The 25451-nt window shown below is 41.2% G+C and overlaps 1 protein-coding gene across 8 annotated transcripts in view; it reads left to right on the top strand.

Annotated features, from left to right (window-relative positions):
• Positions 1–25451, top strand: part of iqsec1a (IQ motif and Sec7 domain ArfGEF 1a) — a 116835-nt gene that overhangs the window by 81906 nt on the left and 9478 nt on the right. For 6 of the 8 annotated variants that reach the window (XM_088082007.1, XM_042492362.2, XM_088082008.1 and 3 more), the window contains 8 exons: positions 16314–16593; positions 17494–18773; positions 19531–19692; positions 19985–20107; positions 20493–20659; positions 21773–21912; positions 22969–22998; positions 25078–25203. In XM_088082007.1, the coding sequence (XP_087938133.1) occupies positions 16314–16593; positions 17494–18773; positions 19531–19692; positions 19985–20107; positions 20493–20659; positions 21773–21912; positions 22969–22998; positions 25078–25203 (2308 nt within the window). Of the gene's footprint in view, positions 1–7008; positions 7330–15384; positions 15789–16313; positions 16594–17493; positions 18774–19530; positions 19693–19984; positions 20108–20492; positions 20660–21772; positions 21913–22968; positions 22999–25077; positions 25204–25451 lie in introns of those variants that run through there. The other 2 variants (XM_042492366.2, XM_042492363.2) reach the window with 2 other exon arrangements.

The following is a 25451-nucleotide window of genomic DNA, read 5'->3' as shown; positions in this document are numbered from 1 at the left end:
CTGACTTGCAACCATGACAAGCACGTCTGACCTCCAAAATGACATCACAGCCACATTTCTGGCCCCATGCATGGATAAATATGTCTTCAAGGGATCATGTAGTATCATTTTTAACCAGCGGGTGGCACTGTCACTCTGAGAGCCCACAGTGGAATAGGTCTCATCATGTCAGGCCTGTGCTGTCGGTCTTGACTGCGGTATCACGCTCCTGTATCCATCATGACCACCTTGGGTATTTTTACACGCTGCGGCTTTTGTCACATTTACAGTCAGGGCTGCTCTGAGCACTAACCACTGGAGACACCAGTCTAAGTCTTGTTCTGTTTTCCATCTGACCTCAAAATTTCAATGTCATTGAGAAGCGCTGCACATCGATCTGCCACAAAGGAACAGATAATGAGATGAAATCAGGCGGTCATGCTCGTGTTAATGTGTATTTTCCTCTCGTTCTTCGCAGCATTGTTCGTCTCCCTCACAGAGTGTTTACCAGAGTGTGTCACCTCACATGGGTCTATTTTTAGCAGGGGAGAATAGTGCTGTAGTGTGTTTCTGTGCTGGGGTGGGGCTATAGAGGAGAGCGCCAGAGAAATATGGAATCTGGTAATGGAGTGAACTGAAAGGAAAAATATTGTAAATGGACAAACGGGGCCCGCTTCTAATAATGGCCACAGTACACAATGCACAACCTCTATCTGCCATTTATAGAGAGCCAGAGAGAAAGAGAGAGAGAGAGATAGCATATGCATGCAATCAAGAGAAGTATAGCTTTCAGAGTCCTGTATTTGCCATAGCGCCCTGAAATGTATTTATTTATTTTTCTACAGAAACGAGTACACAAAAATGTGGTTGAGTTGTTAAGTAAAGGTTTGCTGGGTTCCCATCGTAAGGGTGTCATTTTATTCACCCACTCAGTCATTTTGAGGATGGCAGAGAAATGCCCAGGACAAGTCCCTGGATGCCCACATTCATATTTTTGGGCAATTTTGAGTCTCCACCCCACCTGACTTGCATATGTCTTTGGTATGTGAGAGGAAACCAGAAGAAACCCACGCAAACACTGAGGGAACAAGCAAAAGCTCCACCCAGAATAAACTGAGGAGAAAACCCTTCTTTCTGTGTGTGAGCTGCCCAGGGGCCATTTTAACACGGCTGTTTGTAGAGCTGGGCATTGTTTACAATATTTAGTTACTAGTGCATTGCCTGTGTTACCCAGGTTTTAACATAGTAACAAAACTGATGTTTTTCAAGAATAAAATCATATTTCTCATGTCGAAGCCCTGTTTTGGACATTGACCTCTTGGCCAGTTCTCCCTGCAAACTGTTCAAAACTGGCGCTTGGTCAGTGGCCCCAAAACTTGTATGATTGTCAATTTATGCTTATAACATGCATTGTGCCTTTGTGCCATGTTTAGGCAGCATAATTAGGTTTGAGAAAATAACCCCTCTGAAAAAGTAAGTAAACATGTAAACTGATGTAAAATCATACGTGACTAGCAAAGTATGCTGAACATAGCCTTACTAGCACAGTAACATTTTCTTAAAATTCACAAGAGACACAAACAGCGGTCTCCTGGTGAAAGTCCGGTGATTGTTTGAACCATCCACCTCCACTTCCACCCACTCAATGCAGATTTTCTCGCTCTTAATACTACGGCAATTGTACAATGCATCTCTTTGCACTGCTAAAGGGTTCCTCGGTGTGTTTCTGAAGTCGCGGGCAACTGACCAAGGGAAGGTATTTGACAAGCTGAAAGTGAGACCAGAAATCCAAATTTTTATTCCAACCTGAGCTAACCATCTCCTGACTGTTGCCTTGTATGTTTTTCTCTACTTTATTTTTCAAAATTGAAAACAGTGACACGCCACGGTTGTACATTGTTAAGTCATTAATAAATAAAGAATAGATCCCTCCCCCTTGTCCCCTCAGGAAAAATCCTTAAACAAGACAAGAAAAAATAAAGGAGCCTTTTTTTTAGAGTACAAATGTGAGACTGATATGTTCTCATCTAATTCTCAGGGAGGAAGCAAATAAGGGTATTTCCCAAAAAATCAAACTATTCCTTTAAAGACCGAGTTCACAAGGCTTCAATCCTGACCTGAGGTTCACCACACAGTCCCAGTTGTGGGGAAAAGATACACAGAGCTGTACGCACTTGTGTAAAGACACATTTTGTTGCCTCGAAATAATGTTTTGATGCCGCAAAACAAATCCCAGAAGTCGTCTCCTGCAGTTCAGCATTGTCTGGACAAACAGAAACAGAAACATGATGTATGAAGAGGAGAAAAGAGAAAAGCCTCTCAGACATCACTTGCCACTGATGATCTTTGATCATTCCCACAGGATCCCACGGGCAACACATCTGCTCCAGCTTTGCTGCCAGGATGTGATGAGTACAGGCAGCATATCCTTTAATTACTCTCGTTTCAGCTCTATTTATACATCTGCTGCCAGATCCGTCTAATACACAAAAATTCTTTGTTCCTGAGAAATCATAGGGAAAATGTGTTTCTATTTTCCTGCAATACAAAGTGCTCTGTGTTCACAAATCTATCCCGAGCCACTACATCTCATTTAGTATGCTGTTGTATCAAACTATGACATCAGCCTGTTCTAATTGTTTCCAGACCAGGCGAGGGCTGAGTTTTCATTTTTATTTTCCGTTTCTCAGCGCAGGTCTCCGTCGCTCAGCATCCAGCAAAAGCAGATAATAAGAAACGGTACATGATGTCATGTAGATGGAGCACGCAGCGCCAAAAGTCTTGTGACCAAGTTTCCAGGAAGCTATCACTTTCCCCTGCCGTTTCCTTTGCTGTCTTTTCCCTCTGCTCTGTCTTTTTTCAGCCTCTTTGCAATAGGAACATTTTTTTTATCCTCCTGATAGTATTCAGGTGCTCCATCTGTGGGAATGCACCTGATAAACAGCGTTTGACCCGCTGGTGCCTCTTTGGCCTCATCCCAAGTGTAATGTATCTAACTTTCCTTACACTGAAACAAGAAGGAAGAGGAAAAGAAGGGAGGGCAGTGGAGCTGAACGGGGGTTGGATGATAGAGTAGGAGCTGAAACGCAGAGAGACCATATGTACTGAGTTGAAGAAATGCCGTTTTATGAGCAGAGAGTGGGCCTCTGCTTGGAATTCTCAATGACATCATGCTGGAGCAGAGCCGTGCAGCCGGGACTCTGGAGATGGAGTGGGCCTTCACCAGACAGGCCGGCTAGACTGCAGCGAAACACTAGAGGAGGAGGAGGAGAGAGACGCAGAGACAGGCAGACAGAGAGAATCACACAGGCTTACCAAGTGTCCCAAAGTTGGTGCAAACTTTTACAGCTTAGCTTTACCTGGAATTTGTCTAATTAGATCATTTCAGCCGAGCTCTCCTGAATGCTTAAACTGATGCTGCCCTTGAGCCTCATGCTGAAACAATCATGACAGGCTTGGGGCTTATAACCATCACATGCCTGGCCGAAATGAGACTGTGATATTACTCCATATCTCATTACCAAACAAATAAACTCTAGTTAGCCTCTCCCTGTGGTCTGCCAGCAAAACAAAGCCTGCACTGGTGCTGATATCTAATATCATGCACGTATTTCAAAATCTAAATGTCTGCCTCCGTCTGCGCCTCTTGGGTGATAACAAAATTATGGAGTAATGAGGGTGCCAGTTTTATTAAAAGGGACGTTCCTAAATGGGTTTTGCTCCTGTGTCTTATTTGTTTTGTTTACCGGCACTCGGGAATAAATCGATTTTTGGAATGAGCGGTGAGATTGCGTGATGGGTGAGATCTGTAAGTTGAGTCAAGTATCTGCAGCTCCTCGAGGCATTAGCAGCTGTAGTCACCAGAGTACAAGGCCAAGGTCTCAAACTGAAATAGATCGGCTGGCCCGTAACTGTCTGTCTGCCTTTCTGCACATAATCATTCTGCCTGAGTCACACATAGCAAGTAAGTCTGCGCATAAATCCCAGCTGTGATCCGTAACACATTTTAAGATGTGCCTACTTTTTCCTTTTTAGCTTTGCTTTGTCTCTCGTTGGGCATCTTTCGTTTGATGTCTCGGATGAAAACAGTCCAGAGAAGGTGATCATTTTCAGGGTGCAGGCTGTAATTAGAGGACATCAACATCTCCCTCCTGAGACTTGTGTGTGTGTGTGTGTGTGTGTGTGTGTGTGTGTGTGTGTATGTAAATGATTGGTGTCCCTGTAAACTGGCTCCATGTGGGAGCCATTCTCCTCTGTTTCCTGTGCCTGCTGTCATTAAGGAAGAAAATACCTTTGACTTGGGGGCAGTTTACCCCAACCCCCTTCTCTCAGAGGGGTGATAAGTCACTGGTCTGTCTCAACAACACTGTGAAGTCCAGAGACGAGACACTGTCAGTTCGGGGTCTGCTGCGAGTGTGAAGCTGGGCGGAAGTCCTGGCCTGATTTGCGACAACATCTGCAGTTACAGAGACAATACTTCTTCAGTTTGATTGAATTAATTCTGATTAGAGAGATTCCAACGTTACTGTTGGATGTGTACGTGTTTACATGCCTGAAAGCATTTAAATATGTTTCGCCGATTTTCAACCAGCTTTGTATCAAAATAATGTGTGTAGCAGATATTCTCTGGTCATGTAGCACCAATTTCAACAGTATTTGCGTCTTTCTATTGCACAGACGGCCATGTTTATGTGAGAGCCTTCTTTATATTGGTGAAATACTTTTTAAATCAGGATATAACTTTTTTGTCTTGTGCAAAGTAGTTCTGCCTGCTGTGAAGCTTGAAATATAAGTTTTTTGTTTGTTTTTTACAACCTTATTGAGAAAATTCTGTTTATTCAATACATAAAGTATAGGAAGGGAAGTGGTTTTGCAATACAATTCATTAGAAAGTGACGTAAATGTAACCCAAGTTAATTTCTGTAGCTACAAATTACAGATGTCCCTTAAATACCTGCAGAATATAACTACGTTACAGTTTACCAATGTTCCCTCAATGTCTCATGTGGGCCATTTGTAATGTTAGCAATAAACAACTGTTATGATCAGTGACTCCAAAATCCAGACTATAGCATCAGCGTTACATAAGGTTTTGTTTAAAAATCAAAGGGTCATTTTATTAGTAAATGGACCTGCATTTATATTGTTCCTTGCTAGTCTTCCGATCACTCAAAGGGCTTTCACACTACATGTCACATTCAACATTCATTCTTTTCCCAGGATACTTCGACCTGAATACTGCAGTAGGCGGGGATCTTACTGTCAATCTTCTGATTAGTAGATGACCTGCTCTACCTCCTGAGCCACAGCAGCTCTCAGAGCAACCTTTAGTCAGAGCATTGACATTAGAACATGTATAAATATTGTGAATTTATGAACAATTCTCTGTCAAAAGCAGCAGAGGGAGGTAAATAGACACAGCTGCTGTGGCTTGTCATGTGTGACACACTATGTCACCTAATGTTGCTCAAACATGGGGCAAACATGCATAGAAAGAATATATTTATTCCAAACTGAGAGAAATAATCAGATTTAGAGTTTACTGCAGGCATGCCTGAAGTCAGGCCTGGGGGCCAAACGTCGCCCGCGGACCAATTTTAAACAGCCCTCGACTTGACTTTCAAAATATACTCTGTGGCCCTCCGCACAATATTGGTTTATCAAGCAAGGTCCCTTTGCACTTTTTCCCTTCACCTCATAATAGCTGCACTATCACATAGTTTATAGACATGCATCGAGTTGGAACTACGCAGGCAGAACTAATGTGTTTTCATGAACAGACGGCAAACAAACAAACAAACTAACAAACAGTTACCTAACAGTAGACATTTCCTGCAAGGTAGCAGACATAGACACAGCAAAGAAGTCGACGATGATGGCTGTTGCTTTCAAGAGTGGTTGAAAGTTTCAGTACATTTTCACTGAAACAATTTGCATTTTTGATTTTTTTTATTTTAATAACCCATTTGATGCAAGAAGCAGCTGGCCTCAGGTATTTTCACATTATCCAATCTGACCCTCATTCAGAAAACTTTGGACACCCCTGGTTTATGCGCCGCTAATATTTTCCAATTGAATGATTTAGTTTTGAACCACCCCTTTTAACCTCAATGGAAAATTCCTTCCGATCAGACCGGTCTCCTCTCTGGTGCAGTGGTTAAGACATGAGAATTTTTTTGGGGATATTGATATCTGGGTCCATATAAATGCACCTTATGGTGCAATATGGGTGGCATTTCAGGAGTTTGACTTATCCGTATTATACAACAGTGCTGATTTAAAGTATGTTGAAAATAGAAAGACTAGAGGTGGACAACTTCTAGTCTACGTTATTTTCTGCAGCGGAAAGACCAAATCCTCCTCGGCTCTTTTCTTAGTGCACATCATAACAGTCACTTCTCCACCCTGAAAGGCTCTATTAATAGAGGTGCTCTTGTATTTGCCATCTCAGCCCACAAAGTCCTCTTCATTCCCTGAAATAAAAGCTAACAAAAGGTACCTGTGACATTCAAACACTCGCAAACCCTCCAACGCTTATCTCCTGTCTTTATGCCACCGTCTCCTCATACTTTGTCCCTTTACCTGTTTTTCCATTCCATCCTGTTGCTACTTATCTACTATTGTGCACCTCACTGCATCAAGCTGTCACTCATTTTCCTCTTCTTACTCTTTCTGCTTTTAGCGCCTTGCTTTATCTCTCATTCCCAACCCTCACTGTCTCTTTTAATATGTTTTCATATTCCCTGATAACATGCCTGGCAAACATGAATTTTCATTCCACGTCTCTTGCTCCAGGGTCATTTGTGTGCCCCTTCAAATATGTGATTAGTGTTGTGCAGGAGGTATTTCATCCCCGTCTCTTTCTTTCTAGCCAGCTACAGAGCTACCACACTCACACACACCCCTTTCCCCTGCACCCCACCCCCTTCCATACTGCTCAGGGCCTGGCAAAAAAAAAAAAAAAAAACCTCCCCTGTCTCCCAGCCTCCGCCCCCCTTATACTCCTACCAGCCCGGCGCACCGAGGACAGAGAGGAAGAAAGAGAAAAAGAAAGAGCTCCGTTTGTCTGTCAGAGATTACAGACTGGCACTTAGCACTGACCATGTACGCCTACCATCCATAGGGAGCTGCTTTCACATGGCAGAGAAATGGGAGCGAGAAGTAGGCAGCTACAAGCTATAGCAGATGGCAGTTCTGAGATGTGTCTGTCTGTGGAGAAACCTTTGAGGCAGTAATGGGGGACTGTTAATGTTTGGATTAAATCGTCTTGTGAGTGCCGGCCAGCATGTGGTGTTTGCAGTGTAATTCAGAGAAGACCCAGTCGCTGCTGGAACTGGAGCTGAATGGCTGGTAAGAGTAATAGGAGAGTGCAAAATGTGTGTTTGTTTTAGTGTGTGTGGGTGGGTGGGGGGGTGTGCATGTGTGTGTGTGTGTGTGTGTGTGTTTTGTCATTGGATGAGGTTACACCAAGCTGCAAGAACCTAAAAGAGCTTTGGTTAATAAACAGCGTGTGAATACAGTGCGTGTGCATTTGTTTAAAAAGAGCTGGGATCACATGCTGAATTTAACCTGCTTCTTTTGTGCTCTCACACAATCCACGCCTGGAGATGACAGGAGTAATGTGAAGCTTCAAGCTCAGTCACGAAGATCATGAATTTTAAAGTGGGGTCTGCCATTTCAATTTTGACTCCCTCACAGTGGAAAACAGATCATGTCCCCTCTCTGAGTCACCTAAGCTATTGTGGAGTGTTTAGTCTTACTGTACAGAATACGTCTGTGAGTCGGATTGAGCCCCCTCCTCCTCCTCTGCTCCTCTGCTCCTCTGCTCCTCTGCTCCTCGGCTGAAGGGCATTCCTGTGGTGTGTCGTGGCCCTTCCGTTCGCTGGCCATGACTGTGTGCTTTCTCATAGCTGGTTCTTCAAGGGCAGGTGCTGAGTGTAGTGTGTGTGGAAGTTTAATTATTCATTACTGAAAGATAATGACAGCAGCTCTGTTGTTGTGTTTGAGTCTTGACAGGAGGGAGGAGGAGGGACGCCTTCATTCAGACAGAATGAAGCCCAGCAGCTAACGGGGGAATAGTATTGATTTCTGATTACTTTAACTGACAAGTACGTTGACGGCATCAACAAATCACCAAGCTGCTCAACACTCTTGCAGTGGAGTGTGTTTTAATTTGCTGCTTCTGTGCTGTGATAATGAAGCTTTTATTTTAGGGCATCTTGAAAAATCACACAATTGAATAATCAGCAAGCTTTATTTTATTAAAATCTGGTGTCCTTCACTTATTGATCAAAATGCAACTGCTAATCATCCTCAATAGACTGTGATCAGAGTTCTCAAGGAAAACTGTTCATTAAAAAGGTGTGCATATTACACTCAACCAGCACCGGGGAATGCAGACTGCAATACATGCAGAGAAAGTGTCAGCATGGGAGGAACTTTTACTTTCAGGGAGCTATTTTTATTAATTTATTTTTTATTTAGATTTTCACTTTACTTAATAAAAAAGTTGCAGGGAACTTCCTGTATTTGATGTTGAAATGTTCAGTTTTGATAAAACATTTGCTAAAGACCTATAAACAAAGTTTTGTGTTGGAGTTTCCTATATACCAAATTCTAAATTTTGACAGAAATATTTTAATTTTAATATGGATAATTATTAGACATGGCTAAAATCACTACATAAAATGATGAACACAAAACAATTTCATATATTTTTCTTCATTCATTGTGAACAATGCAACATTACCACTGCAGTGTGGTGATATTTTGTTTTACGGTCCTGCCGTTCTGTCAGACTGTTTGTTTTTCCCATGCTGTCATAAAGCTCTGTTTTGTCTGCCTGAATCCATATGAAAGCTGCATAATGAAGACATCCGTTTTTTATTTGCTCCTGTATTGAGAGAGATTGCTGCAGCCACTGTGGCAAAACAGGGGGAGTGTAATCCATATAATCCCCACGAGCAATTGTGCTCCTTCAATTTATGTCCACTCAAAGTGCTTGTCTTTGCCACTGACAGGCTCAAAGTGTTACTATAAGTGTCTGACAGTGTTACCAAAAAAGATCCCGACTGAGAAACTAAACATTTTTCTTTACCTTTGGTGATTCAGTCTGTTTGTGAGAGTGTGTAACCTGAGTTTCGCTCAATTAGAAATCTCCTTCTGAAATCTTGCAGATCTTTCCAAATTGTTGTAATCAACTATATATTCACCCATGACATTGAAAATCTTTTAATTAACACTAAGATATGCTTTCTGTACTCCAACAATACAAACTCACTTTTTCCTCCAACTCTCACTAACATTTCCACTGTTGTTTTCCCGGTAACAATTCACTTCTCACGAGACTTCAGAACGAGACTTCTCCTTGAGCGAGACTTGGTCAGAATAACAAACAGAATAATGAAAGAGAAGGAAAAAATGTTTAATTTCTCTGTCAGGTCTTTTTCATAATCTTGTCAGACATTTTTGATAACAATCTGAGCCCGTCAGTGGCAAAAAAACAACAACTTTAAATTGACCTAAATTGATGATGTACTATTGCTATTAGTGGTTACATTGCAGCCTGTTTTACTCGCTAGGCTGCTGCAGTCTCTCTCAATACTGAACCAATTTCAAAAATTGTTGTCTCCATTAGTCACTTGAACACAAAAACATGGGAAAACACTTTTAAAAATACCAAAGTTCCCATGAAATACCTCAGTGCTCACTCATTACTTTCCTATTTAAAGTGTTACATGTTAATAATTAGGGAAAAGCTAGTAAGTTTTTCATGCAGATGGAAGCCGATGAAAGAAGATTAGACGCCAGATGACAGTTTTTTATTTGCAGAGACGCCCAGATCTTAAAACTGTCAAACTGAAGTACACAGCTTACAGTAGCTATGAGCCACGAGTCTTATGAGGCTCCAGTCGACTTTATACCGTCTGCTGCAAACTCTCAAGAGTGATACCGTCAGTCTGCTGGCCAGTGCTGCTCTGCTGTTTGCAGCTGTATCAAACGACAAATCCCTAACCTGCTCCTCATTGTCTAGTTATAGCCGACAAAATCATCCATATTGATGCTGAAATTACTGATATACCTCAATGTTTACTGGCAGGTTTACCTTTTAATGCCGATCTTCATTAACTTGTCACTGTGTGGTCTCCTAAACTTTTACCTGCAGAATCTATTCCCTCACATCTGTGTTGTGAAGGCTGCTGTGTGCATCTGTATTTATGAGCTCTCTGAGCTGCTATGAAAAGAGAGAAGGAAAACATCTGCTTTTGTCGTGTTCAGAGCGCATGTTGTCAGAGCATGTGGAGGACAGAAGTTTGATATGTCATTTGATTGAAAGGCATCAGTTCTCTGACTATGTTTATATTCACACACATAGAAAGAGAATTGTCACTTAAAGGCAGGAGAGACATTTACGTGTTTCTCAAGTGTTATTACACATATTTTATCTTAAGCCCCCTGTGAAGGAATCCGATTTCCATCACCATCTGCCGTTTGTGCATTACCAACAAAAATAAGCCTCAGCAAGCAGATTACACTTCCTTAGCAACCATGTTGGTATTGCAATTGAATACTGCCAATATAAGATGGTGTAATGTGTTCATGCGGCAGCATTGCTTTCTAACATACTCAAGGTAACTTAAAGGGACGGTTTACCTGAAATCAAAAATACCCTTTACCTGTGCTGTTTTTTTTATCAATTTAGGTTGTGGTGCTCAAAGTGCCAAAAAAACATGAAACTGCTCACAACAAGGCCTGTTGATTATCTTGAGTAACCGGGTCATGATTTCTGAAAAGAGACATTGCTGTTGAGTTTTTTAATTTTTAAATTTTTCAGTATTTCGATATTTCAATTTCAATAATTTAAATTTTTGGCACTCTCAGCACCATAAGCTAAGTGCCATCTAGTTCCATTATACTGGAGAGAAGGCAGACATCTCTACAGCTGATATCCCAATCATTTGGCAACTCACACCAAAACAATCAAAACAAAAGAGGAAAAAATGCAAATTTTTCATTCTGTCCCTCTAACCAACTTGAGGTTTTTTCGCCACATGCAAATCCTATTATTGGTATGTGTATAGAGAATCTGTTGTACTTGTTTTTTGGCAAAAAAATGCTGCTGTTTCAACTGTTACTCTTGATCCTTTAACTGGATTTTCACATCAATGTTCCTGAAATTAGAGGTGAGGACTAAGTTTATTCATATAGCACATTTCAAGAGCAGAACTTCATAAGAGCTGCATGATAAAAGTAAAGCCAAAGACATAAAATACAGACTTAAGAAGACTAAAAACACCTTAAAGTAGAATTGATTTTTATTTTTAATAGACAAAAGAAAGTCTAAACAGGTTTATGAGGAGTAGTCAGATTACTGTTGTGCCTGAACACATTGCATGTGGAAAGATTTTTCTATAAATATTTAGTATAATGCTCATTCCTATGACTTTTAAGTCCCATATTTGATGGGGAATTCAATTACGCATTCCTATACAGAAAAGAGCATCTCAAAGCACAAATTAGGAGTTGATTGGAAAAACATGTGAGCGCTGAGCAGTTTGTAGACTTCCCTTTGACTTGGTTTGGGAGTTATGTTAGTTCCACGCTGCAGCTCTCTTCCTTCGTAGCTCCAGCCTGCACTTCATTAGCCATCTTCTATTCCCAGAACTCCTGTAGATGTGACTCCTCTTTTCCGGGATGGAGGAATGTTTCTCCCTCAGGTCCGACTGATGGAGCGGGTTGAGGCCTGGGCAGGGGCCCGGGCCTGTTTGTTCAGGATGTGTTGAGAGGGAAGGAGGGGAGGAAGAGAGATGGTCGACCCCCACCCCCGCCCCTCCCGCCAAGATCCCCCCCCCCCAAATCCCTAAATCCCATGCTTGAAAATCACTGCCAGCTGAGCTGACATGCTTATCCATGCCGACATCAGAACTAACTGGGGCTCCGGGTGGATAAAGAGCCAGACTGAGCGACAGACACTGTTAAGCAGTCGTTGGCTAATGTCGTGAGATCATATTTCAAGAAGGGTACAGTCACTGTCAGGAAGTGGTCCTCTGAGAACCCGCATTGGTTCATCCTTCACCTCTTAACTCTTCTACAATCCCCCTACAACACGTTGTATAAACATGACTCTCAGAGTTCTGTCTGAACCCTGTGAAGTCACTTCTGTCTCTTCTCTGGAATAACATCATGCGACTTCCTGCTCTGCTGTAGGTCACTCCTTTTTTTTCCCCCCTTCAACAGCCATTACAGCTTAAAACATCAGCTCTTAAAACGCTGCTCTTTCTCTTTTCCTTTTTCGCCCCTTTTTCCCGCCATCATGAACAACTGACCTCACTCGGTGGAGTATTCAATGACCTCAGAGCAAAAAGTACTGCAGCACTTATTCCCGCTCTCTTTTTCTCTGCACACCCTCATTCTCACGCACTCTGAATTCTTGGTTGGTTAAAAGAAAGTGAAGCAGAAAGAACAAAATGGAAGGAAAGATGCAGGGTCCCATTGGGGAAGACAAAGCCAGTATTACAGCTTAAGTTTGACTGTTTATGGAGGTGACGGAGTGGGAGAGCAAACCCCAGATGAGCACTGTAGTGGCTATTAAAAGCAGCTTGCAGTTTATTGCATTTTCAGTTGTTCAGAGTCGATTCAATTCTCATTCCCACAGTTGTATTGTCATTTTACATAAATTTAAATTTATTTTGGTGCATTCATAATTACACAATTAGGCAAAACAAGAGAAAGGCAATTGCTCTCAACAAAAATAGTAAAATGGAAAATAATTCAACAAAACTAGATAACATAATGAATCTAAGAGTTTACAGCCGCTCATTGAGGCTGCAGCCAAATGTATCTTTCCTAGGATGGTGAAGGCATGACCCGCCCTACTCTGCCGTACTCTGCCTCTGATTGGCTCCCCAAGATAATCAGTCTTACTCCTCTTGCATAAACCGAACCACCCTAACCAGTGAGGGCAACAAGTATTTAGGCAGTCAGTTTGAGAGTAGAGCAGGTCAAGCCTTCACTATCCCAGACAAAGAAAATGTGTGAGGCCGTGTTTAATCAAAGGCTGACAGCAGCATACTAACGTGCACACAGTGACAATGCTAACATGCTGATGTTAAGCAGGTGTAATGTTTATCATGATCACAATCTTAGTTTACAGGGTTCCCACAGATCCTTAAAAAGCCTTAAAATGTATTAATTTTTTAATCTAGAAACTAAGTCTTAATTGGTATAAAAATGTCTTATGTCAGTCCTTTAAAAGTGTTAAAAATGCTAAGACATTCAGAAGTTTTTTTTCTGATGCCGCATTGTGAAGTTTCACAATAATTGGTAACTTTTTGAAAAAATGACTCTTACTTAATGTCACCAAAAAAGCCTGCTTTGTGTGTCAATAAATATTTGGGCAAAATTCTCCCTCACCCAAAGTAAGTGATGACAGTTTAGTTAAGTCTGTTTTTTTTATTGTTTTATTGGTTATTGTAAACTTTTGAATCTCATTTGCCTTACGTTGTAGGAATCTGTCATTTGCTGGTCACACAGACACAAAGAGGAGCTGAAGCTGATGGGAACTCTATTAGTTTGCAGCTATCATAAACAAAACAACTTGTGCTGCACATTTGCATTTACAATTTACAACTAGTCTCTCATTTCCATAAATTTCCCCTTGAAGCTGAAAAACAATATTTTTTTACATGTCTCCCTCTTCAGCCATATAGACTTTCTTTATATCAATATGAACATACTGCTGCACCCAAAAGTTTCCTTTCATCAACATTTTATCCAGGTCAGTAATCAGACTTCTAATGAAGAAATAATGAAATTGAAAATCACCACCGGCTGTACTCTGGTGCTGTGACAGCTCAAAAGGTGTGACTTTTAACTCCAGGGATGGCGGCGTCACAGTTTGCCACGACAGATGGTTGGGGAGATTTGTCCCAATGCTATTATGCAACAAAGTATGATTTTCACTGCGCTGTGCGAGGTTTTTATGACGGTCCAACAGAATACAGGAGTCCTCTGTTGGCCCTGTTGCTGTGTGCTGGGCCACACTTTAACACCATGTGTATCTGCCCCGAGGGGGTCACTTAGTATTTACGTACCATGAAGTTCTCCACGGTGTCACAGTGGCCTTGGCTGAACCTGAATGGGTCAGAAGGGAATTGATGCACACGAGTTGACTCTGCTGCAGCATTTGGTGGAATTGAACACCTGTGATACTTAAGACATACTGTGCAGGATTTTCCTTTAAAAAATGTATAGACTCATACTGAAGTAATCCCTCTCAGTCGCTGATGACCCACTAGAAATGGGTGGCGGTGTGACGTTCTGCAGAGACTTTGTCCTCTGCCTGTATTTTCTTATTTTCACTTGAGTGAAGTTGGGGCTGTATAAAAAGGTAGCGACCAGGTGCCCTACCCAAAGCAGCAGGCATCCAAGAGACACAGCTCTGAAAAACACAAATATTGCGAGGCAAAACACCACACATGAGTGAATCTGGGGTTGGCTTTTATGTTCACTTTCTCCGGCTGTGTGTTTACAAACATTTATTTTAAATTATAGATAATTCATAGGTGGATGGCTGGTGGTGCAGTGTGGGTTTTTTTCCCGAGTTCCTCCCATAGTCCAACAACATGCAAATTAAGTTAATTGGTGACTTTAAATTGGTCGTAGGTGTGAATGTGAGCGTGAATGGTTTCAATTTCTATGTGTAAGTGGTTACAGTTAATGAATGAATATTTACAGTTAATTTCTGGATTGTGCCTAACAAAAATTGGAGTTAGTTTAGAAGCCAGAGCAGGACAACATTTTTTACCGTGTTAAATGATTGGTTTAAAAGCTAAAGTGCCTCTTTTGGAAAAGAGGTTATTTTCAAAAGCATTTCTATTGGTTTAAAAAATTTAAGTGGCAGTTGTAGAGAAGCAAAGTGGCTCGGTTGTGTGAGTTGTCATCAGGTCCAGTAATCTTCGGATTTATGTTAATTTGCACTTTTTTATGTTGAACAAGATTTAGCAGACAGAAAGGGATAAATTGTAGGTTGTGAATTACAATTTAAGTACAAAGCTGAGACATGCAACATGCCTAAACCTGAAATTTCTACATAGTTTGAAGTAATCGTAGGCTACAATGAACCATTAATGCCCATCTTTTGCAAACACTTTTTGACATGTTGTGCTCAGTTGGGCTACAAATCAGTAAATCTGTATTCAGTTTGGATGAAAACATTACCAATGTAGTCACAAACAGTGTTTATAAATACATCTGCTGTCTGAACTTTTGACCATTTTCAGTTCCACTTCCCTCTCTGCTGTGGTTGCTTTTGTTGCTGAATGTTGATCTGAGGCTGTCTAATAAAGGAAGTGGATTGTGTACACTGTATGGGTGTGCCGAGTCACAGTTCAAACACATTAGGCTGCCAGCGAGCTGTGAACACACTGTGCCATGGAGGAGAAGAAATGTCAGTTAGTGTAATGTTAGCTATTGAGCAGGTGGGCACCACATGCACCCACATCTCGGTGTTTTCTAAGGGACCTCTGGAGCTGTATTTGCTCTGTCACTCCACTCTGAACTGGACTTTGTAACGTGCATTGGAACAGTGTGTCGTCGCTCCGGCAAACATGATGTAACTCCCGTCGGTCACTGATTGGCCCTCGAAGTGGCATAAACTTTAGTTTCCTGGAGAAGCCTGTGTACTCTGGACTTCACTTGACTGAAAGAATGGTGGACAAGATATGGAGGAAGAGTTGGCAGTTTATAGAGAATAGACGGTCTTTTCGTAATAAGCAGTCCCCTTGTAAGACGGCAGAATGTAAGAGTGAGTGAGTAACCTTGTTTGTTTTCTCATTATTCATGTGTGAGGTAATCTCTCAAGGACAGATGTGTTTAATGTCTGGAGAGTGTTTACGTGGCATTTGTTTTTTGAATGTGGCACAGCAAAATCTATGCAGTGTCATATTTTCAAAAGTAATTCTTTCACAAATACATCCCAGCATTAAGCAGGCTAGACAGTTGAATAAATGTGGATTTTTTGCTGGATATATCATAGACTGGTAGAATCAGCACGTCCCAGAAATGGCTGCAGTTCACTTCACTAATGCCATATGTGTTTGTATATTCCATAACAGAGACCAGACTACTGACTATTTTAAGACTTTCTCATATAAAAAGCCATAAATCCCTAAAGTTAAGCCAGTTTCTCTCTGACATTTCATAAGATGGATCAAAAATACAGCTATTAACCTAATAATAATATCACAATCTGCCTCAGTAATGTAATTCTCATTGTCTGATCTTTGTAGTAATAAGATTAAATCTCTAAAGATCCCTTTGCTCTCTCATTGCAGTGTGGAGGGGGATGGACGGCCCAATGAGAGTGGCTCTTCCCTGGATGGTGGAGCTGGCTATGGCCAGGGCCCGGTGACTCACGGCTCAGCCATCAGCCCAGACCGATTCGACAGCCCGCTGTACAGCCACGGGGTCCAACCCGGGCCTCAGAGACCCCGTCGGCCGAAGCTGCAGCACTCGCAGTCCATTCTCCGTAAGCAGGCAGAGGAGGAGGCCATCAAGCGGTCCCGCTCGCTCTCTGAGAGCTATGAGCTCTCCGCTGACCTCCAGGACAAGCAGGTATTCCAGAGTAACCATGTTGAATAGTTTGCTTTGGAGTCAGAGTTTATTCACAATAGAGATTAAAAGTGCCATGTGCAGTTTCTCTTCAAAAATAATGACTTGAGTGAGGGTGACTTATCAAAAACCCAGCTGTGTCAGGAAGGAAAAGCTGTCGTTAGATTGTGACAGAGTCACTGACAATGGGAGTCAAAATATCCGTGATGTCCTGGAGGTTACCTTTATAAACCACATATATCTAAGAAAATTAAATTAAAGGACAGTTTCAGTATTTTCCAACCTGGACCCCTTTTGACATGTTTTTTTGTCTAAATGACCAACGAGTACAACAGTGTTATAAAATAAGTCCATTACTCAGTGAGACCGCTGGAAAATGCAGCAGCGAAATGTAATGTAACCAATTTGGGGCTGTTTCTGGTTAAACAATAAGCATCTTACTCTTTAACATAAAAGTATATCTCTGTAGGTATCGTTTCCATAAGTTGTTAAGACACTTAAGATAACAATCTAAGCCTTTCAGTGGCAAAAACAAACACTTTTAGTGGATGTAAACTGACAGTGAATAATTGCCCCTAGTGGTTACATTGCAAGCTGTTTTCACCATCACACTCTATCTCAATACTGGACCAATTTCAAAATTTTTCTTCCCTTTACCCACAAAAACACGGGAAAACAGCACTTTTTGTGGACATAAATTGACTTTGCAAACACTTCACGAGTGGAGGCAGCCTGTTTTGCCACTGCTAGCTACAGCGGTCTCACTCAATACTGGACTTCCGTCAAAAATTAGTTTGCCTTTAAAAAACATCCAAAATTAATCTCTGAGAAATACGTCACTTAGCCTTAAATAGTCCATGTGTCACAGACATTCACTGCTAATTTACTCCGTCTTTCCTCCAGGTGGAGATGCTGGAGCGTAAATATGGTGGACGATTCATAACCCGGCATGCAGCCCGCACCATCCAGACAGCCTTCCGCCAGTATCAGATGAACAAGAACTTTGAACGTCTCAGGAGCTCCATGTCTGAGAACCGCATGTCCAGACGCATCGTTCTCTCCAACATGAGGATGCAGCTCTCGTTTGAGGGCCCTGAGAAAGTGCACAGCTCCTACTTTGAAGGGAGGCAAGTGTCCATGACGGAGGATGGCACCCCGCTGTCCATGGTGCAGTCTGAATGTGGAGATATAGAGGTCCACCAACAGGCTAACATGGCATCTCACCCACCCCAGCAGGGTGACCTGACAGACGCAATCACGGAGCTGGAGGACGCCTTTTCCAGGCAGGTCAAATCTCTGGCTGAGTCGATAGACGATGCACTGAACTGTCGCAGCCTTCAGGGAGATGAGGGTCCTGAACCAGAGGCTATGGGCTGCTCTAAGGTGGAGAGGGAGGTGCCCTATCAGGTGAAGGCTCATCGCAGGGCAGCTGGACGAATGCACGATGAAACATTGGCGTCCTATAGTGATGTTACTCTGTTCATCGATGAGGAGGACATGTCTCCCTCTATGGCTCTGTCGAGGTCAGGGGACCAGCCCTCCAGCACAGAATCAGACTTGCGGTTGCGGTCAGTCAACTCCTCCCAGGACTACTGGCCTATTGACCCCAAAGATGAGGGTCGTGACACAGACACGAGCTGCCGCAGCACTCCTTCTCTAGAGTGCCAAGAGCAGCGTCTTAGAATGGACCATCTTCCTTTGTTGACCATAGAACCTCCTAGTGACAGCTCTGCGGAGCTCAGCGACCGCTCTGAACGTAGCTCTGTTAAACGGCCGCCTGTGTATGAACCGCACGGCCACATCGTAACATCATCCCAGGCGAGTCCTAAACACATCTCCCACGGACCCCCACCACGAGCTTCCTCCCGTGACGATGATGCACCTCTGCGTCACCGTCACCGCCAGCTGGAAAGCCACTTAGCTATCAACGGCTCAGCCAACAGACAGAGTAAGTCCGAATCCGACTTCTCCGACGGGGACAACGACAGCATCAATAGCACATCCAACTCTAACGACACCATCAACTGCAGCTCCGAGTCGTCGTCGAGAGACAGCTTACGAGAGCAGACGCTCAGCAAGCAGACTTACCACAAAGAGACTCGCAACAGCTGGGACTCGCCCATCTTCAGTAACGATGTTATACGCAAGAGACACTACCGCATCGGCCTGAATCTCTTCAACAAGTAGGTACTCAGCTGCGGTGGAGCAGGTGCTCGACCAGTGTTTGCAGTGATTAAGAGCCTAACAAATGGGGGTTATGTTAGAGAAGCCTCTTTAAGCATCATTCACTCTGTGTGTTGTACTATAAACTGTAATCAGCTGTAATAATACCATACAAAGCTATTTAGAAAGATTTTTGCACAGAAGAAGAAATTAAGAGGACATTTCAGTATTTTATAGTATCTGACTACAGTGTAGCAACATTTCTTTATGAATCTATCATTTAACAACAGCAAAACTATATCAAAACATCAGTTTACAGACACTCACATAGCCAGTGCAGTATAATCCAAGTCACGTTTATCCAGTCTTATGCTGAGTACTACCCAAACATGCATTTTTGCCAAAACTGTAATATTTGAAACATACAAGTAGTGGACCTGGCTAGTGTGTACATTCAAACTCTGATCGTGCATTTTATGAGTTCAAATACACGTGCTTGCCTAGGTATATTTGTTCGCGCATGAGACTGTTTATGCGGAAATGTTTTACATAATTTTTGGATCTTTAATTTTCTGTGGAGGCAAGTTTTCTTTATAAATTCAACAAAAAGCAGGATTAGTAATTTGAACAATCGCTTTAGGGGTGAAGAATTTCTTTAACACAAATTCTAGAGAACATGTTAAGAAGTTTCCTGTTTGTGTTTTCAAGCTTAAAAAGTAGCATAATCTGTCTCTCCAGTTTTTAAATTTACCTGCATACAAATGTTGGATTTATCAGGAAGCCAGAAAAGGGCATCCAGTACCTGACTGAGAGGGGATTCATCCCTGACACACCTGTTGGTGTGGCTCACTTCCTGCTGCAGAGGAAGGGTCTGAGCAGGCAGATGATTGGAGAATTTCTCGGCAATCGACAGAAACAGTTCAACAGAGACGTCTTGGAGTAAGTATGATTCTTCCTTAACCTCATAATGAGATGAAAGTGATCAAAGAAGAGATCAGGGCTGTTGCTATAAATAAAAAAAATAATGAATAAAAGGTGATAAGAATTACTTCTAGCACAAATACAAACAAAAAATCCCTTTAAACAACCACTTTTATTAACATCTCCATGATATGATCCAGGCCAATATAGCCCTGTTAGATATAAAGGAATTGGTGATGATCACAAAAAACGTTTTGTGTTTTATTTTTTATTCATTTTTTTTCTCTATCTGTCATCTGCTCTCTCCCAGCTGTGTGGTAGATGAAATGGATTTCCAGGGCATGGAGCTGGATGAGGCTCTCAGGAAATTTCAGAACCACATCCGCGTTCAGGGTGAGGCCCAGAAGGTGGAGCGACTCATCGAAGCCTTCAGGTTAGATCAAACACTGACACGTAGCATTCAAACATAGCAAAGACAGATCAATAGTTGCACAGCAGAAACACTAAAAACATACTCACACATGCCTAAAAAATACAACATGCAAAACGCAGCACACTTTGTGATTGTAACACTAGAAACATTTAATGCAGACTTTAGTGATTTTTGGAAAGTCACTGCTGCTGCGTTTCCTAACAGCTGTGTTGTTGAGATAATGATTGGTACATAAAGAGAACCAGTTCTTCTGTAACTTCTGTTTTCTTCTTGTGGTGTTGAAAGTATTTCCTCACTATGAGAATGGATTTTGTGTGTGCTTTGTAATCTGAGTTCGGTGGTAAGTTGAGATGGGTGATATTGTTCTCCTGTGTCATGTTTCCAGCCAGCGCTACTGCATCTGTAACCCCACAGTGGTGCGGCAGTTCAGGAACCCTGACACCATCTTCATCCTGGCGTTCGCCATCATCCTCCTCAACACTGACATGTACAGTCCCAACGTCAAACCCGAGAGGAAGATGAAGCTTGAGGACTTTATCAAGAATTTAAGGGGTAACCAATGACTGATACAGTTATGCATGGCTGCAATATTTGTGAGCAAATTACATATTTACTGACACCTTAGGCGAGGCTTATTTGTACAACAGATTTTGGCAACAAGGCAATTCAGAGTGCTTATAAAACATTAAAAGCATTGAGACAAAGTGCAGAAGAAAAATGTCATAAAGGACATTTAAATACCGTTAAATGTGCTGCATGCACGTTTCACCCTTCAACATTCAGTATTTTTGGTATGTAGAAGGACCATGTCATTGTTTTGCAGTCTCAAGTAAGTCTAGTGAACTTAAGTCCCATATTGAGATCGACAAGTCCCAAGTCCTACACTTGGACTTGTAGACAAGTCATAAGTCATGCACTCTTCACAAAATGTAATGCCATTATAACAATAAATAAATAATGATATATTACATTCTAAAAAGAATTATGCATGCTTTTTAAAATGTATATTTATTTGTTAAAACAAGTACAAGTAAACTTAATCATAAAAGTAAGTCGTGCTGATATACACTTTCGTAACATAAGGCACTATTTACAAGTAACGTAACAGTAAGTTTGCATGCTTCTGTCCAGTCGTGTTTTTTTACCACTATTTAGTTATACATGCAAACAGAAGTATTTTTGGTATGAGTTTTTTCCAACTGTCCCTCAATAGCCTTGTTAAAAGTCTATGTAACCTAGAAATGCAACTGCTTTATTTGACCAGGTTCTTCCTGGTTAAATATAGGCTGAATTTTTTTTTTTTTTTTTTTTTTTTTAAATAAGAAAAAAAGTTGCCTCGGAAATGAAGGGTGATGAATTGATTTGTGGAACACTTTTTAAAGATTTTTAAGAACTTTAAAATCTTTGGAGAAAAATTCAACTGTGTTCAAGTCCATGTGAAGTCATGAGTCACTTAATTTTGGCAAGTCTAAAGTAATCTATTTCTGATTCGTGTCTGACTCGAGTCTAAGTTTCGAGTCCACACCCCTGGTATATGTTATGTTTGTGCAACATGAATAGATGAATGATTAGTTTTATTTATTTCTCCTCTTCCTCATCATCTCAAATAAAATTATTTATTTCCGTTTTCTGTATATTGTGTAGTAACTGTGCTCTGTGTGCCAGGTGTGGATGACGGGGAGGACATCCCTCGGGAGACTCTCGTCGGCATCTATGAGAGGATCCGTAAGCGAGAGCTCAAGACCAATGAAGACCATGTCTCACAGGTGCAGAAGGTTGAGAAGCTCATTGTGGGAAAGAAACCAGTAAGTTTTGTTTATTATCTCATCTACAAAGTTCAATAAAAGCTGTTATATTTTTTAAGGCTTGACATCAATCTCTGAGGCAACTTTGGCCTATAAGATGTAGACATTGCTGATTATTCTTTAATCAGAGTTCAGGTCAAAGAGGGAACAGGAAGATTTAGAGATTCTTTTGTACCTTTTGGTACAGTTGTGTGAGGGGACACATGCCTGGGTTTAGACCTTCACGCTGGTGATTTTAACACCAGAGGCCCTCGAGGGATGTCACCCAGTGCTGCAGTCTCATGAAAAATGGGCTCTTTCTGCCACTGAAGCATATTATAGTTCTAGAGGGAGAAGCGGTTGAATCCAGCGATTAATTTGGCGGCATAAGTTACAATAGTCCCTTGATTCACTGATCATTAGTCAGTTTATTTCGGTGTAAGAACACTGAACCAGAGCTATTATCAGATTTAGTTATGAATCTGCTCCAACCCCTCAGGAGCAGCGGGAGCAGCATTTCTGCATTATTCTGCAGGCAATGACGTCTTTCATGTGTGAAGGTTAAAAGTGTGATTAACCTATGCAGCCTCGGGGAGATGCTTGTCTTGCATGGAGGACTTTGTTTCAGTCGCTTTCCGGTGGGATTAAATTCTCTTCTGCTTTGCCAGTAATAATTGCATGTATTGAAAAATGTTCCCTCGTCACCATTTAGTTGCAGAATTAAAAGCTCAGGAGGACACTCTGCAAAACACTTTAACATTGGAATTCCTCTCCATAATAATCAGGTCCACTAGTGCTGCACAGCGGGCTTCTAGGGAAGATCTGTTTTCATTCAGCATCATTACAGAGTCCCTCTAGTCCAGCAGCGGAGAAAGATCACCACTCTGCATATAGAACCCAAGAGGTGCATCTTCATTACCACTTTAATAGGTCAAAGGTGCACTCTGCAAGGGCAAATCCTTATGTTGGCTCATTATTTAGCAGAGGAGATTCCTTTCTCGTGTTATCAGAGGCAATAGTGTTTATAATCCGAACATAACAGCTGCATATAACATCTTCTTTGACCTCTCTTTTCAGATTGGATCACTCCACCACGGCCTGGGATGTGTAAGTAGACCAAATATCCATAAATCATACTATATTCAGTCATTTTTCATTCATTATTTTACTGTGTGCACAGCTTCCTGTCTCTGTCCCTGGGCGTTGCAGTTAACACACATCAAACAGGTAGTTTTAGAGTCAGATTACCCAAAGAGGCAGGAACTTTTTCCCCCCCTGAAGCATCTCGTGTGTCACTGCTGCCCCAGAGACAGAATCGACAGACATAAATTGCTGGGTGGCATTGAGCTGCAGTGTTTACAGATTCTGTGCTCATTAGGGTGCACACCACTGCAGGGTGCATGCTGCGCACATGACTCTCAGTTACAGAATATACTGTGGATCCTCCATTTTTATGGAGATTATAAATTATAGTCTTTATGGGATGAATACATACATGAATACATTAGTGTATTTTGTAACACATTAATGCTGATTTATGCAGTGTCACTGCCAAGGTAAATACTTGTTTTGGACATGTTTTCTCATATGTAAAGACTCCTCAAAGTTCAGGTTAACAGATTAAAATAATACATCAGTGAAAAAGGAAACCTGTTTCAAAATGAAGGTGACCATGGCAACACTACCAATGCTTCACGCCATGTTACCAGTTAATTTCACTGCTGAAACAACATGATATGTGTTAAAATAACAACAGACAAAACATCAACATTGTTATTTTTTGTTTGGCGCTCCATTAGCTGTTACTTTTGCTGCAGCTACTTTTCCTTTGCTTCATTGTAGGATATAGGACAGAGATGGGCAATATGGAGACACTCAAATATCACAATATTTCTGACAAAAGACCTTGATATTGATATTGCGACAATATTATAGGGTTGACACTTGTTGCTTTCACAAATATAAACACTGAATTTTTGATAAATAATCTTTAGTAATGTGGATATAATGACTTAATGGGTTAAGGTAAATAACAGAATAGCTAGAACACTTTACGGTGAATGCAGCCTTTAAAACCAGGAAAAGACAACACAATTACATTATCCTAAATGTAATAAGATATCTAGTCACATATCATGACCTCTATATATTAGATATATGCACAGCCCTTATATACAACATACAGGATAATGACATTAAAAAATATTAATTCTGTTTCTGCAGTAAGTCATCATGATTTTAGTGTGGTTGTACATGTCCAGGTTTTGTCTCATTAAAGAAAAGAAAGTAAATTCATTTGTGGAAACTCCATTCTGCTTTATTGATTGTTTTCATATTTTAGGACACCTAATAATAATAATAATGTGTTCTTTCTTACATAATACATAATATGCAGCAACACATTAGCCCACATGTAGAATTAATCCTGTGTTTTATTAAGCTCTTGCTCTTTATATTGTACTGATTTTTTAGTATAGATGTTCTTAGTCTCAGGATTTGTGTGTTGTGGTTATAAACAGTGTGAACTCTGTAAGGCTAGCAATATTCTTTAAGTTTGTTATTGTCAAGAAATCCCATGAGACTACCACAGGTGACAGTGTTAGTCTGTGTATCAATACCCTTTAACTGTTCACCCTATTGATGGTTCTCACCCAAGCCAGCCCATTTCAACTGTAAACGTATATCATACATTTTCAGTAAATATTACGTAATCAATAAACTGTGTGTATTCAGCTACAGAGTTGGTGCGTTTACAAGTTTGTACAGTAGGATCAAAATGGGATCAAAATAAATTATAGTGTGCATAATTCATAGCTTTCATAGAGTTGTGTCTTTGGGTATTGGCCTTTTTTCTAATTAAAAAAAGCTATTTAAAGACTTGAAGATAGCAGGAATTTTTGTTTTTCTATTTTTTGATATTTTACAAATCAAACAAGGTCAATCATTAAAAATAATAGAGAGATGCAACCCTTAATAAAAGTATCCGAAATCTAATCCCGTACATCAGAGTGAATGCTGTGAAGAATGCGAAACACGTAGCTGGAGTAGATCAGTCACCCTTTGCTTGCAGCCTCTTTAAATTCTGCTCAGAGGAAGAGGTGACTTCTGTTCCTTATTACCTTTTGGACTGAGGCCACAATGACCTCTGAAATGTTTGTATCTGTGCTCTTTTTTTCTGCCCCGTAGGTGCTGTCGCTGCCCCATCGCCGGCTGGTGTGCTACTGCCGTCTGTTTGAAGTGCCAGATCCCAACAAGCTCCAGAAGCTGGGCCTGCATCAGCGGGAGATCTTCCTGTTCAATGACCTCCTAGTGGTAAAAGCCCTCTGCTGTCCTCTCCTTTTTCTCCTCTTCTCTCCTCTTTTCTCTCCTCTCCAGAGGCAGAGCAGGTTGGTGGCTTTCAGGGCTCCAGCCCCAAATGTTTTGTAAAAAGGCTTAAATATTTTTGGCTTTGAAAACAACTTAAAATGTGTGTCATTCAGATAAAAACATCTTACTATGCTATTCCGTTAAGAAATGTCATGTAATTGATTCAATGTGACCACATTTAGTTTGCATTGTTG

This window comes from Plectropomus leopardus, chromosome 9 (assembly GCF_026936395.1).
Source record: "Plectropomus leopardus strain MGB_pleo_1.0 chromosome 9, ASM2693639v1, whole genome shotgun sequence".
In the NCBI taxonomy this organism is placed as follows: Eukaryota; Metazoa; Chordata; class Actinopteri; order Perciformes; family Serranidae; genus Plectropomus; species Plectropomus leopardus.
Note: the sequence above shows the minus strand (reverse complement) of the source record. Positions and strands in the feature narration are given on the sequence as shown.